Source organism: Galleria mellonella, unplaced genomic scaffold, assembly GCF_026898425.1.
Source record: "Galleria mellonella isolate WM207_F2 unplaced genomic scaffold, CSIRO_AGI_GalMel_v1 utg32, whole genome shotgun sequence".
Classification (NCBI taxonomy): Eukaryota; Metazoa; Arthropoda; class Insecta; order Lepidoptera; family Pyralidae; genus Galleria; species Galleria mellonella.
This window is the reverse complement of record NW_026442075.1, coordinates 5965085-5981684: the sequence shown is the minus strand read 5'-3', so window position 1 is coordinate 5981684 and position 16600 is coordinate 5965085. Positions and strand designations below refer to the sequence as shown.

The window sequence follows — 16600 nt, the reverse complement described above, 5'->3', positions numbered from 1 at the left end:
ACTGGCGGGACATTAAACGTAGCCGAATGACGGCGCGCTATAACATAAGCATTCGGTACTCACAGTTGGACTGTTTCTAGCACTTGTGGGTAATGTATCCCACCCTCGTAACACACTTACAACATATTTTACGAGAGCGATTATATTATATTTAACCTCATGGGGATTCCATATCATCGCATTCGTTTCGAGGTGACTGCTTACGAGCGTCTCAAAATAGTATTATTATTTATAATATTTAATATATATATGTTACTGTAGGATAGTATGTTTTCATTGTAATTTAACTACGTAATTCTAAGTTTACATTTATATGATATATTCTTCAGCAATATAAAGGTTGTAAGCCTTTTAGTAAGAAACAAAAATGAAGCACAAGTTCTCAGAGTTCATTTATTTTAGATATCGTACTATTAAATCATATATTTACTTATTTTACTGTATATATGATATATAACAAATAATATAACATGAATACCCAACTTTTGTTGATCCATTCAAACTTTGTTAACTATAGTTTCTTTAAGATTTCTATTATCAATAATTGTGATAAATTTTATATAATGACCACGTGGTTTACTATACTTGTTCACTCTTGATACGGCAGGAAGATCCACTCTGTTCAACGGTTGGACAAGAAGTGCCTCCACACCCAAATAACAATCTTTTATATCTACAGGGCCGAATTCGAGTAAACAAGTCAGCGAGACCACGTGTTCTTATAATTTCATTATTTTTTTTTTTCAAGTATCATGATAGTAAATAATTTATAAAATCAATTAAAATATAAATTAGTGTTTTATATACATTACAATAATAATTCATTACAATATTTGGTATAAGTAATAACAATTTTAATATTTTATTATAATTAAAGTAGTTGATCTGATTTTATTAATAAATGTAGGTACACATTTTGACACAAGATGTTTAAGAAAATTACAAAAAAAATTTTTTTTAATACATTTCCATACCAGAATATTATTTTTTTTATTGAATGTTTATTATTAAATCTAATCAATTTACTTCTGAAGCTTGCTTTTAATTAAGTCAATCGATGGTCTGTCAAATAATCAATAAAAGAGTAATATGTAAAATAATCAGTAATCTTTAAAAGAGTTCGCCGAGATCCAAATGAGACACGTCGAGATACAAGAGGGTGGCAAGAATCGAAGATATAATTATATATATGAGTTTCAGTGTGGACATCGCCGAAATGTTTTAGGAACCTTATACACTGGTGTAATCAATCTGGGTAATATCAAACCTGGTATGCACGACATCGAAATTGATAATGACTTACACTTCGTAAATGAGCTCATAATAGAGCTTAACGATAACAGCCTCTATACGGTAGGTTATGCGGACGATATAGCTATTATTTTTAACATGAATGTTCGAAAGCGAATAAGAGTAGCTTTTGAAATAATTGCGTAATCTTGAAAGATGAAGCTGTGGCCTATCAACGTTTAGAAATTCTCGGAACAGTGAGGTCGCTCTGTGAGGCCTATGGAAATCCAAGCAAGCTTTTGTGCTTCTGGGCGGAGCTAGGTTGGCTGTACTAGCCACGACTTAAACGATGGAAAGTGGTAACTGTCGCCTATAGACATGACAGAGTATACTGTTTCGCCCATGATAACCCCCCCCCCCATGTGTTTTCATTCCTGAGGACTCAGATATTATTCCTCTGTACTCTGTAAATTCACGCCATATCTATCAGAAAGAGACTTTTTATAAAAGTCATTTACTTAGACACCTCTGTCCTATTGACTAAATGTGTCTCGATTTGAAGGGTGGTATATGGCATGAATTTAAACCTTTAAGAAACCGGACTTCTCTGGAATATAATTTTAAATACGCCAGTAATTATCATGAATTCCCGCTTACATTCTACGGAACCCCAATTTCTTTTTTCATTAGTAAGGACTCCTTTTAGGTCGACGTCGTTTCTTAGGGATTTATATTGACATCTTTGGGTACTAATAGTTTAGATTTATTATGTATTCGAGGTTAAGTTGCCTTTGACAATTGGCAGTAGTTGGTACATCACTAGTGTCATGTCGGTCGGAGTGTTGAATTGGAATTCTTAACTGAGTTTTGTGTTCTTTATATTCTATACATATTTATTTTATAAGTGCTTTGAAAAGAAATATAATGATTCATTTCAAGGATAGTAAAAATAAATCAGCATTAAGTACAAGATGGGCTCAAATGTCGAAGCAAGAACAAATAATCGAGAGAAAAAAGATGGAGATCCAAGCAAAGTTGGAGGCTCAAAAGCAAGCTACTGCTCTCGCCGCTCAAGCTAAATTGTCAAAGTAAGCTTTCATTTGATGATCAATATTATAACTAACAGGTAGAAAACTATCAGTTTTCTACCTTAGGGGCTATTTAATTTTCTCATCCATAATGGTGTTACAATCGAGGCGTGGAGCAGAATTGCCGAAGTGCTGTTCTTTAAGAAGAGTGACAATACCCTATTAAAGAACGATAGAACATTATTCCTTTTAAATCGCATCTACGTACTGTTTCCGAGAGTTCTGATTAATTATCTTACGCGCAAAGTCGACGACTTTCAGCCACCTGAACAAACTGGCTACCTAAAGGACTTTAGCACCATATACCACATATATACGCTACGGCAAATTATATAGAAGATCAAACAGTATAATCCGCTTTTAAGTCGGGTATTTGTGGATTATGAGAAAACTTTTGATTTGTTTGAGACATGGGTGGTACTACAGTCCCTTCAGTGGTGCCAGATTGACTATAGGTGTATTGAAGAGTCAAAATATATGTATAGTAAGGCTACAATGTTCATCTGAGTAAAGAACCAGATAATGAAACCCAACCCTGTGTAGAAACAATGCCATCAGTGCTCTAAAAACAAAAAAAAAATTCGCAGCCACAATATTGCACTGTCTAGCTTTCCAAAATTAGGACTGGCTGGAGTATCTTGATAATTTTTATTCATCTTTATATAGATATTTTAAGGTTTTATAATTGTTGAAACATAAAAATTCCAACCAGTATATACTCCAGGGTAGGACAATTATTTTTTATTTTCCATTCTTTTTACATATTATTGTTTAAAATTACATTATTGATTGTGTTCCTACCGTAAAAGTCCTAATATAAACAATAAAACGGTCATACCCTGTGCCAGTTATTAATCCATTGGTTCTCAATTTTAATGAAATTTCTTTTGAAACTTAAAATTTTTTCTGACTCATAAAGTGGTGAAGTCTAGTTTTGTTTTTGATGTAACTAAAATGATTGAATATATGACATAATGTTTATAAAAGAGTTTTCATAGTTTTGTTGTGATTCATAATCTCATGGTTTCATTTTGCTCTCTTTGAAATATCTGTGTGTTATATAAAATATGATATGCTTTGTTTTTTGGAGCTAATAAGCCCCAAATAAAATTTCTGCTTAAAGTATTAAATTTACTTACAATTTACTCTATGGAACTGTGTAGCTTTTATTAAAGCAAACAGAAATTTTTATCAGGTCAAACTAAGATTTTTAATTGTAAATGTATGATAAGTCATATGCATAAATAGGTATTTATTCTAATCATATGTCCTCATATATCTTCATTTTCCTGGGATTTGATAGATCCTGCTAAATAAGATTTAGACTACATTGGATTTTCTTAATCAATTTTATTATTCAATTTTGATAATATCAATGTTATTTTATGCTTATTTTAGCCCTAAAACCAAGGATGAGAAAGGATCAAACAATATTTTCTCAAATGACGGCAGCTTTATGAGTCAATTTAAAGCTTTATTAGAGAAACAAAAACAGGAGAAACAGGAAAAAGAAAAGAAAGAGAAAGATAAATTAATTGATGATGAGAGAAAAGCAGAAAAAGCAGCAAGGATTAAAGAAGAAAATTCTCAGGATGACAAACAATATGATGAAGGCCATTTATCTTATGATGAAGATAGAAGGAAGTCTACAGATAGAGGCCAAAGGTAGGTAATAATTATATTGTTATATAACTTGGGTAGGGTTGCTATCGCTTTTAGTGTGGAGACACTGGTAGTCTGCAACAAGGCTATCTGGGGAATCTATGAAGTATTGTATGAAATTTGGATTTTAGTTTAGAAATAATTGTAATTTTTTAATAAATGGAATATGGAAATTGTTGTATAAATCACATTGTACATAAGTGTCTACTTTTTAGTCTGACTTTTTGTCTTAAGGCTTGACTATGCAACTCGTTAATAATACTCCTTTGAAATGGATTCAAATAGATGATTTTTGGATAAGGACAATGGAATAATAATGCAATACAATTCTATGGTGTGAATTATAACTAAAAATCTTAAATGTTACATTTATAATTGCAAAGTTGACCGTTTCAATCTGTTTTGATGATGTATAGTTATGAGGGTAGATCGAAATATTCGTGGCCTAACACATAAATACTTGAACTATTTTAATGTAACTGACCTCATTCGATTTGCTTACTCTCTGGTTGTCACATTGTAAAATTTTATCGCAATAGCATTATCTGTTTTTAAATTAGACTGAATTTTGTGAGCCTAAGTGCAGGGTTTTTAAAGAATGAAGAAAATTGAGCAACGTGTGGTCATCAAATACCTGTTTAAAAAAAACTAACTCCAAAAGAGATTCACGAAGATATGTCAACAACATTGGGGGAATCTGCTCCGTCGTATAGGACTGGGAAAAAGTGGGTTGCAGAATTTAAACGTCGACGAGAGAGTATTGAACATGACCTTCGCTCCGGCCCGCCTACGACGTCTACGAAGTACTCTATTGACGACAACATCGGGAAAATCTGTGATCTGATATTGGCAGATCGGAGATTGACCATCAGGGAGATTGCAGACACTATTGGCATCTCGTATGAACGAACATAAAACATCATAGTCAATGAACTTGGATTTCCTAAGCTGCGCGGTGGGTACCCAGATTGCTTTCAGTTGAACAAAAACGAATACGGCTCACGATTTCTCGCGACTCTTTGGAAATGTTTGAGGCTGATCCACAAGATTATTTGGCCAGATTTGTGACGAATGGATGAAACCTGGGTACACCTCAGAGTCATAATAGCAATCCAAGCAGTGGAAAAAACCTGATGAACTAACTTCAAAAAAATCCAAAGAAATTTTGTCAGCTGGCAAGGTGATAACGTCAGTTTTTTGGGATGCTAAGTGTGTCATCATGGTGGACTACCTTGCAAAAGGTGAAACTATAAACTTGGCTTACTACAGCACCCTTTTACATCGTTTGTGTGAAACAATCAAAGAGAAAAGGCCAGGATTACTTAGCAAGAAAATGTTGTTCCATCAGGATAATGCACAGGTTCATACGTCTGTTGAATCTGTGGCTCAAATTCGTGATTGTGGCTTTGTGAATTGCTGCCCCATCCCGCCTGTTTCCCTGATTTGGCACTTTTAGACTTTCATTTCTTCCCAAACCTAAAGAGACACCTTGGAGGTCAAAAATTTTCATCAAATGAGGAGGTTGAAGCTGCGGTGGATGACTTTTTTGGAGGCCTTAAAGAAACTTTTTTTATGACTGGCATACAGGCGTTGGAAACCAGATGGAAGAAGTGCATTGAGTTAAGTGGAGATTACGTGGAAAAATAAAATTACTTTGGTTTATATTTTATATTTATTTTCTTGCTGAGGCCGCGAACTTTTCAATCCATCCTCGTAGCAATTCAGTTACATAAACAAGCTACTTATTTAATTATATATTTATTATTTGCATAAAAAATACTGGCATTGTACAAAGTACTTTAAACATGACTAATAGTTTAAAATGTTTAACATAGGGAAAGACATCGAAGATGGAGTGACAGAGGTCGCAATCGTACACACAGTCCTATGACGCCTGTTATTGAAGACAGAAAGCAGCTTGTTGAAAATAAAACTATTATACCTTTGATGCAAATTCCTATTCGACCTCCGGATGATCAAAATAATGAATCTAATCTTAATGAATGGAGTAGGCAAGGAGGTCCTAATTCTGATGATGAGTCTGATAATGATAGGAAGTTGTTAGGCTCTGGTCCATTGCCACCTGGAATCATGGGTCCTGGACCAATGGGTCCTGGTCCTATGGGTCCTGGTCCTATGGGTCCTGGACCTATGGGCGCTGGTCCTATGGGTCCTAGCCCTATGGGTCCCGGTCCTATGGGGCCTGGACCTATGGGTCCTGGTTCTATGGGTCCAGGCTCCATGGGTCCAGGCCCCATGGGTCCCGGTCCTATGGGTCCTGGACCTATGGGACCTGGACCTATGGGACCTGGACCCATGGGTCCTGGTCCTATGGGTCCTGGCCCTATGGGACCTGGCCCTATGGGACCTGGTCCAAATATGGGTCCTAGACCTAACATGGGACCTGGTTCAAATATGGGCCCTCCACCAAATAATTTGGGTCCAGGCCCTATGATGGGTCCTGGTGGTCCTAATATGCCTCCGATGCCTCCAATGCCTCCATTTATGAGACCTAATTTTCCTATGCCACCCAATTTTATGGGTCCAAATGGTCCTAATGGCCCATGTGGGCCTGGTCCCATGCCCCCCAATATGTGTGGGCCTAATATGTCTGTCCCTGGGCCAAACGGACCTCCGTTTTTTGGTCCACCTTTTCCTAATCCTCCAATTATGGGTCCAAATGGCCCCCCTAACTCTATGATACCACCAAATTCAATAAATAATAATAATAGATCGTTTATGGGTCCTCAACCTCCCTTTGGTCCAAATGGGCCTAACTTCGGACCAAATGGAAATGGTTCTTCCAATGTACCATTTATGCCTTCTAATTCTATGGCATCAAACTCTGGGCCCCTGCATTCCATTTCCGAATCTAAGCCTTTAGACTCTGTTAATATTCCACCACCTGAACCCATGAAGCTTCAAAATATTCCTCCGCCTATGCCACTTCCTCTTAATCATATTGCAAAGTCAAAGGATATGGAATCTGGGAATATACCTGTACCACCAAACACATCGCAAGGTAAACATTCTCAACTCTTTATTATAAAAATGCCTTTATATTCTTATTTCTTTTTTTTTTTAAATAATTGTATAAAGGCCCTATTCTTATTTTTAAAATGTTACAAGTTCTCTGATATATACATATTTAGTTTAATGTTACTATAATTTCAATTTGCTATTTTTTTTTAATTAATATGAAATTTATCAATTTGTAAATATATGAGAAAAGCTTAGAAGTTATTTTTTAAATAATGCTATAAGTTATCAAAGAACTTGTAATCTCTCAGTATAAACGTATCGATTTATATTGAGTTATTGCGGGTCGCACGCGTGGCCAAAAGACAAAATGTTGACCCGTGGTGTGCAGTTCTCTCTGCAGATGCGTTCCCGCCGTCAGTGCAGCGTGCAGCCAGCGAAGTCGCCTGCAACGGCGACCACTGGGAAAATGTCCTGAAAGCAATACACTCACAAGATCAAAATATGTGGTAATGCCACTGTAGCCAGTTTTGATCCCAACAGGAGGATACGTGCTGTATTCTTTTTATATTACAATTATATTTTTCCTTTAATTTGTTAGTGGAATAATGTTGAGTTTGTTGTTTCGTAACAATAACTCTATGACTTAGTTTTGAGACATTGTAACATATAATAATTTTTCAATCTTTAAATATTAAACCCAATTACTTTTTTTGCTGTCTAATCACGGAAGCTTCCATATAATAAGCATTTTTGCATTTACTATGATTACATATTCAGCAAAGATATCGCAATTAGCGAACATTATACATAATTTCAAGAAATGATGCATTCGGAAATTTGCAATAAACAAATTAAATAACAGAATACGTTTTTCATATTTTAATTAAGTTTTTGAATATTCTAATGATAGAGAGAAGAAATGGTTTGCGTACTGACAATAACCTGCAGTGGTTATCTTTGCATAATTTTTAATAATGTAATTAATACTTTGTCGATAATGTGGATTTTTATTTTTCAAATACCAGCCTTAATTATGTCCTATATATGCGACTTAAACATGATAGGAAGAAGACTCAGCACTTTACAATTTTGTCTCAAGAGGGTGCATATGACTAGTCTTCATTAGCTATCCTGTTTAAATTTTATCTCTAAATAATTGATAAAATAATAAAATGCTTTGTAATGCGTTATTATGATGATTTATAGTAGAAAGTGAGCAATTGTGTATAAATCATCTGTAAAAATTGAATTAACACTGCAGAGGTATTTCTAAATATGAAATTCAAAGAATATGTTTAATCACTTGTACGTTTGCAAGAAAAGGAATAAATATTTTGCTTGTGATGATATTATTTTGGAGTTTGGGTTTTTTATTATTAAACTCCAAACTTACAATAGATTCATATTAATTTACTCACCATAAATTTGTAAGAATATGTGCAAATTAAGATTTTTTCCACAGGAAAAACTAGTGTAAAATTAACAATTGAATATCTTTTTGCTTACAATTGACAGTTAAAGCAGATGTCGCCCATGCTATGGAAAACACCCACTTCATTTATCTTACTGCCTATCCGAAAAATAGATTGTCTCTACTAGGTCATAGTGATGTGTGTTGAAACGACAACTCAACAGTGTCAATGATAACACCGGAAATTATATTTCCTATTATATTTTAGTAGCTCATTTAAACAGATGACATTATTCCACTACGACATATGCAGGTTATCAAACCTGAAGAGTAATCCTTATTTGTTATTTTCTTTGAGTGCGGGATCACTGTACTGTGGATATTCTTACAGGTTCCTACACAATACGAACTCTAATGAGTATAAGGCGTTCAGGGAGCTAGTGATTAAAATGCGAAATGAAGGACAAATGGATAAGAAACCGGAGGTGAAACCTGAAGATAAATATGAACCGGAATTCAGTTTAGAGGATGACGAGAGTAGTGATAGTAAACCCACTGATGATAAGAGGGATGGGTAATGGTTTTTTAAATAATTAATTATAGTTTTAAGGTAATTCTATTAATTGCCATCAGTTAAAAAGTTAAATTCGTGTCCATTATTTTTATTTATGAATGAAAATTTTACTAACATAGTAAAATTGTAACTAGACAATATCTGTACACGGAAGGTATTTAAGAAAAATTAACATAAGGGATTTAAATAAGACCAATAGATGTCTAAACAATAATTTTTAGAAATTTTCACTGTCTGTATGTTTGATCCAGCATGACGTAAAAAATATTGCACCAAGTCTAATGCGATTTTTACAGTTTCTTGGATGCATAAATGGCTATTTTACATTAAACTATAATATTACTATTATAATTACTAGTTGAGACACTATGCGGCCACCTATTATTTACGTAAAGCATGATTATTATTTCCGTGCCTATTCCATAATTACCTGGGGTGAAAATAGTTATAAATAGATTCCGAAATAAGTTACAGTGATATTGTTAGACATTTAATTTATTCAGATCAAATTATAGGTAGAAGTTTGATAGTAGATACAAAAGAAAAAAAAAACGCATTCAAATTATGTAACTATATATTTCAGTGCCTCAAACTGGGACCAGCACGGTATCAAACGAGAGCAAACCAGTTCTCAAAGTGACGAGGAACCAGAGGTGAAGAGAGAACGCAGAAGGGCAGGGAAGAAAAAGTCGCGGTGGGGCGATGACCCTCCTATGGTTGATATTAAACCTCCAGGCTTGGTGGCTGCGTTGCCGCCTGCTTTACCAACAGGTAATATAAGTTATTTTTAATATTGATCAAACTGTTTATAACTATTCCTCTCTATCTAAAGGTAGCCTGGAAGAGATCGCTTTCAGCGATAAGGCTATCTATTGTTTCCTCAGTGTGATCATTTCTTGCAATTTTTTGTATCTATAACAAGTTTATTACTGTAATCTTTTGGAGGAAACAATAAAGAGTATCTATCTATTGACCGAGCACTGGCGGCAAAGAAAGAGACAGAGAATGTAGAATGTGATCCATATGCCAGAGAGAAAAGGGATTGGTTATTAAAAGAATCTAACAGCCTTATGAGGCTGTCAACCTGATGGGGTATATCGCTAGTTATGACTAGCGATATACCCCATCAGGTTGACTTCACGCGGTTCTCCCTGAAAGCCTGGGTTATTGTGAAATTCCTCACGATGGGCTCACTGATCGTACCTCACTGGTGCTTCGCCAGTGTAGCGTACACGGTAATTTATAATCGAGAGATTGTTGAACTGGTCAAAATATGGTAATGTACTTATAAAATATGATATAATACATTTATATTCTATTTGTATAACCAGGTCCTAAACTATCTAAGATCGACGAAGATGGTCTAAAATTAACAAACGTGAATCGTAACAACCAAGCTCTAATGCAGTATGCATTAACAAATTATGGAACTACTAATTTAAGTGCTGAGGACTGGAAGAAATGCGAGGACAACTTCAAACTCAACCTTTTATATCAGGTATTGTGATTTTAAATAGACTTGTCTAAAATCGTTATTTATTCTGATTTCTTAATAAGGGTAATTTTAAAAATTGCATCCACTTATATATGTTCTTGTAACGATTATGCTGGACTATATATCGAATCGAATCGAACGCAAAGTATGTGTATAGTTTAGGTCTAGCTGTCGGCGCTAGTTGTACACAATAATAGCTTTAAGATAGGTTAAAGCGAAGGATATCTGTCGGATACACTATTAATGCTTTACGTAGTATGTAGTAGGTACACTATATAGTTGATGTCCGCTTCCAATTATAGTAGCAGTGTTCAGGCAATATGTACGGTGTTAGACCGTACAGAATGTATACTACCTCAAGTATATATTTGTAAATATAAATCTATTATTATTAATGTATTAAAAGGATTGTTAGAATGAGTAACGGGGTCTAACCTAATATATTCTATCAACACCACGCGATTTTTCCTGGAAATCACTGTGATTTATTATTGTTGAATTTGTCACGAGGGACGAACTGACCTATTTCATTCCTTTTTATCATCCCTCATTGGTTTCTCCAATGTATACCGATAGCATAGGCGGGTTCACTATTACATTTTTACTTATTAAAAAATAATTAGAACAGTGATTCTCAACCACTGTGCCGCGGCACTTTTGTGTGCCGCCAAATTTAGCAAATATTTAAAATTGTTGTTGTAGTAAGTAAATATTTTTTATCTTTTTCTTTGTGTGCCGCCAAATTTTGAAATTGTTAAATATGTGAAGCAACAAAAAAAAGGTTGAGAATCACTGAATTAGAAATACAGATTTCTGATCCTGTTTCATGTGGGTGAAGCCGCGGGATACAATTAGTATGAAATATTATTATGCATTGTAATATTTCATCCTAACGTAGAATGGGCCAACCTTTTCTTTCTTATGAGTGCCGTAAGAGGCTACTAAGGAAAATTAATGCTCGATCTTGAAACTCCATCTGCGTCCTTCTTAATCCTTCTTTGCATAATGGTAAAAATTTCCATCATAACATTGAATGCCCAAAATTATATAAAAGAACAAGTTCGCTTTAAGTTAATCGTGTCTGGATACCTTTTTAATGTCCATTGCAGAAAAGAAAACATAGTTGTCAAATTTATTTTTTTAACCATTTTTCTTTAATTTTGAACATGAATTATCTCATCTTGATATATTTCTCCATTAAAAAAAAAAAATTATGAATAGAAGGGTTAAAACATCACCAAAGTCTAACTACGGTTGCCAACCCGCCTACCAAGAGTGGCAACTACTGGCAAAATCCCCTAAGGGGGAGCCCTATGTTCAGCAGTGGTTATTCACTTATCCACTTTAAAGGCTGATTTTATGATAAGAGTAAGAAATGGAAAATGGAAAAATAGAGAACTGATATCCAAGGAACAGTTTTTCATCTATTTTCACAAATGGTCTTATGCATGCACCTGGTATCTTAGACTTCTAATAATAATAATACTTGTAATACATATTTTTTCGTAGGACATGTTGAAGAAAAGACAGGAAGTAGAGCGATTGGCAGCTGCAGGAAAAAATAAATATGAGTATGATAGTGACGAAGACACCTCAGAAGGCACTTGGGAGCACAAGTTAGTAAACATATATGTACATGTACATACACTACATTTTTACAAACTTTTTAAAAATCTATTCTTCATACTCCGGGACTTTAAGTCAGTGATTTCAAATGATAATATAATTAATTTATTGTTTTATCGTTCGCGACTTGAGCAAAATTGGCTCGGTAACCTATCTTTAAATTAAATTTATTTGAATTTTGTTCAGTTATTTAAATGTGATTGAATACCCGCATACAGCCATCTTAATTTTTTTAACGGGATAAAATCTATCTTATTGCTCAAGCTTGAGCAAACAATATATAATATATTCAGATTCGGAACGCGCGCGTCTGGTTTTGCAGGCGTTCATAGGCTGCGGTAACTGCTTACCATCACGTGGACCGATTGAGCGATTTCGAAGATTACCGTGACTTGTGAACTTTGTATATTAAACTTATTATATATTAAAATAGTGGAATATAGTTTTATTTTTTCCAAATTTCAAATATAAATTTTCAGGTTACGTGCGAGAGAGATGAGTGCAACAGAGAGATGGGCTACCGAACTCACTAAGCAGGCTGCCGGGAAGCATCATATTGGAGATTTCTTACCACCTGAGGAACTAAAAAAGTAATTGATAGTTTACATTTATATAAGAAAATAATCTAAGGTGGGGGTAGGTTAATAATGACTGCCACTTTGATTGTGAACGAGACCTCTAACTTGCCATGGGCATCACAGTGTATTTATTCTAAAACGCATATTATGTCCTTGCCTATAGGCAATAAGGCCACAGTTGCTAATTCAATTACGTGGGACCTCAGTTTATTATTCACAGTTTCACAAATATGTAAATTTTTCAGAGAAAAATAAATTGGCAACATGTTTAATAAATTTACAGATTCATGGAAAAGTATTCAGCAGTAAAAAGTGGCAAGGAGCCAGACTTGAGCGATTACAAGGAATTCAAACTAAAGGAAGACAATGTTGGTATGTAATTATCTCTACCAACTATACTTCTTGCAATAAGCAAGTGTGCGTTAATTATATATGTGTTAAAACTTTTGTATTTTGTACATACACATTAGGGTCTGTCCTGAAGTGAAACTAAGCTCAAAAATTAAAACACAATTTTTACACTAAAATATCAAATTTTACCGTAAAAATTGTGTTATAGATCCTTAAGAATTTAATTTTAAATAGTTTTAACTGTTATAAATTCTTTTCTTCCATTCATAATATTGACCTAATGGCTAAGGCTAACTAACATTTTTAGTTTGATTTTAGTGCAGTTTTCGATATAAATAATTTTTTCTTTCTTTATTCTTTATTGTACACAAAAGGTTATTGAAATGTAAAAACAAACATAATAGTGCACAAGGGCGAGCTTATCTCCAATAGAGATTTCTTCCAGCAAACCCAATATGAGAAAAGTATATATATATATATATATATATATATATATATATATAAATATATATATATATATATAATACATAAATATAATAAGTACGTACATCAGCATTGTGAGAGGTAATAATTCTTCAGACGTGTTTTGAAAATCCCAATGCTTGGGCTATTTCTAATTTCATGAGGAAGTGTGTTCCATAATGCAAATGGTGCTTCACAAACGAAATTACCATTGTAACATTCGTATACTTTATTATATAAATAACGTTATACTTACTACAAAGGTAGTAAACAAGAATAGAGCCATTGTTGCCAGGTTGGTTATTATTCGGAATTTTAGTTTTAAAAATTATATCCATTTGGAGGAACTATATTTAACTCTGAATACAACCTACCAAATGTTAAATAAATAATCAGGGACGCCTAAGTATTATGCAATGTATTAAATTATTTATTTCAAATGTGATAATAAAAAAAATAATCAGAGCATAAGATTATTTAGAATGCTCTATTTGATCTGCTAATTTATGTTAATTTTTTTGTTAGGTTTCAAAATGCTACAGAAACTTGGTTGGAACGAGGGCCAGGGGCTTGGTGCTGAAGGGACGGGAATAGTTGAGCCTATTAACAAGTAAGTTGTAAATGTACACAATTTTAAGGCAGCTGATAAGCTGTTATTTAAGAAATAAAGATTTAACAAAATTTAACAATGAGGATATGGAGATAAGGTTACAAATTGTTTATTTTGAAATTTAGCTTTTATAAATTTATTGAAAATATAAGCTGTGTTCTTGACTTAGGTTATAGGCCAATGGTTCTATTCCAAGTCTTACTAATCTAATAAAATTGTAATTAGACTATGTATGTGATATATGTAGCAAAATATTTAGAAAAAAAATAATAATATGAGTCTTAAAAAAGCAACAGAAACCAAATCCATAATTTTTAGAAACTTTGTCTCTATGTTTGTTTTGACATTGCGCAAAGACTACTGTGTCTCATAGTTGCGTTCCTATTCCAGTTCGATGTAGTCGACAAAAAGTATTATGTAATTTAGTATATGCAAATTTCATGATAATTGGTTGAGTCATTAAGGATTCAAAACGCACCAAGTAAACTCATATTTACATTTATAAAGTCTATTATAATTAGTACGGACATGTATAAAAATTTATAGAACATAGAACAATTCTTTTTTATTTTCGGCCAATATATAAAACTATTCAAATTTGAAACAATTATGCATTAACGATTTTTTATTAATTTTTATTTAAACAGAGCGAACCAACCAGTAGCAAACCTTGGTCTTGGTGCATCCGCGTCAGATCTAGTGTCACCCGAAGACGACGAGTTTGATGCCTACAGAAAGAGGATGATGCTTGCGTATAGGTTCAGACCTAATCCACTGGTGAGTGGAGTGCAATACCAGTTTATTCATATATTTGGACAACATGAAAAGAAACTTAAAAAGTACGCTCAAGAATGTATTTCCTGATGGTGTAGTCAGAGGGCGTTTGTCGACTATTACCATTGTGATGAACGTAACATTCTACATTGTCTTGAGCATGTTTGAATTTAATGTGGTAGAGACGAGCATACTGCCACCATACTGTATTAATTTGGTGTATAAAAAATGATTTTTTTCTTTTTGTTAAAAATTTTTATTTGTTATGAACATTTGAAAAATATTTGTCAAATCAGTGCAGATATTATTTACATCTATTTTCATATGATATGTGAACCGCATTGAATTAATCACTACCTGTATCCTGCGGTTTCTTCCGCGTACATTAGTTAGTATATATAGTATTATATTTTCTTAATTAAGATATAACCTATCTGTGTACCATATTTTATTCAAATCCATTCAATAGTTTTTGCGTGAAAAAATAAATACCAGAGGAAAACTTTGTACAAAGGTCGATTGCTTGGGTACCTCTGTTCCATTCGCGTTTCTACCGTGAAGCAGTTTTGTTTGCATGGCTGTGTTTCGGTTTGAAGGGTGGGATATGGTGTGAATTTACAGTGTACAGAGGAATAACACCTGAGTCCTCAGGAATGGCAACGCATATGGGGGGTATCATGAACGAAACAGTATACTCTGTTATGTTATGTCCATGGTACTGCTCATGTCTATAGGCGACGGTTACCACTTTCCATCAGGTGGAGCGTCAGCTTGTTTGCTATTCTAAGTTGTATAAAAAAATCATGAATAGATGATTTTTTTTTGTCTTAAAATTTCATATTTTTAATAGTAGTACCTAGCTGGATGTACTTACATTTATGAGTTTAATATTTCAATTACATTTTATTTATTTTCAGAATAATCCAAGGAGACCTTATTATTAAAAGGAGTATATTAATATTTAAAATAACTAGTTAATATAGGTATACAGGATAACGCTTTTGTTGTGCTCTTTTGCCCAAAACCTATAGGTAAATATTGTATGTCGAGTATATACAAGATTTTATCTAATATATATATATATATATATATATATATATATATATATATATATATATATATATATATATATATATATATATATATTAAATAAGGTTCACTGAATGTTGTTGTCACATATATCACATATATGTTTAATGTAACAAAAATAACATGTAATTCATTTTTTATTATAATTAAACATTAATCCATCATGTAAATTTTCTGTACAATTTATTATTATAAATGGTCATTGGATGGGATAAAATAAAATTTAGTTACTATTATTTTTTGTCACATAAAACTTCATACAAAATATGCACATTAAAAAAAAATTGGAAAATATTCTTTTGTGTTTATGTAAAGCTGTGTATTCATTAGTTAACAAATTGTTTCAAAGAACATTGACAATATTGTATAAATGGGACTGAAACAATAACTACATAGAATATTTAATAAAATTAGTTTTATAGTTAAAAGCGCTAAATACGTGTACAGGCGCTAGAAGGAGAAATTATAATAATCTTTTAATTAAGATTATTACGAGTAGCAATTGATCATTCCAAAGTATTATACAGAGATCATCTCATTGGATTATATTATTGGAATGAAAGTTAATCCTATATTATTATCCTATAATATGGTATGGCAACGTAAGGGAGGGTATCATGCGCGAAACAGTATACTCTGTTATATCCATGGTACTGCTCATGTGGGGG

The 16600-nt window shown here is 33.2% G+C and overlaps 1 protein-coding gene across 1 annotated transcript; it reads left to right on the top strand.

Annotated features, from left to right (window-relative positions):
- Positions 1-2036: 2036 nt before the first annotated feature.
- On the top strand, positions 2037-15925 carry LOC113510694 (uncharacterized). Its single transcript, XM_026894197.3, has 13 exons — positions 2037-2318; positions 3717-3983; positions 5816-7002; positions 7351-7468; positions 8765-8947; positions 9531-9718; positions 10279-10445; positions 11952-12058; positions 12548-12658; positions 12930-13018; positions 13985-14069; positions 14717-14846; positions 15761-15925. Exons 1-13 carry the CDS (start codon positions 2155-2157, stop codon positions 15785-15787), a joined length of 2823 nt encoding a protein of 940 aa, XP_026749998.2. The 5' UTR covers positions 2037-2154; the 3' UTR covers positions 15788-15925.
- Positions 15926-16600: the final 675 nt, after the last annotated feature.

What these genes read in the sequence shown, in the direction of transcription:
- LOC113510694 (XM_026894197.3), top strand. Translation starts at nt 2,155, where the DNA reads ATGATTCATTTCAAGGATAGTAAAAATAAATCAGCATTAAGTACAAGA. An exon ending in GCCGCCTGCTTTACCAACAG is followed by an intron (nt 9,719 to 10,278) that starts GTAATATAAGTT and finishes TTGTATAACCAG; the next exon opens with GTCCTAAACTATCTAAGATC. An exon ending in GAAGGCACTTGGGAGCACAA is followed by an intron (nt 12,059 to 12,547) that starts GTTAGTAAACAT and finishes ATAAATTTTCAG; the next exon opens with GTTACGTGCGAGAGAGATGA.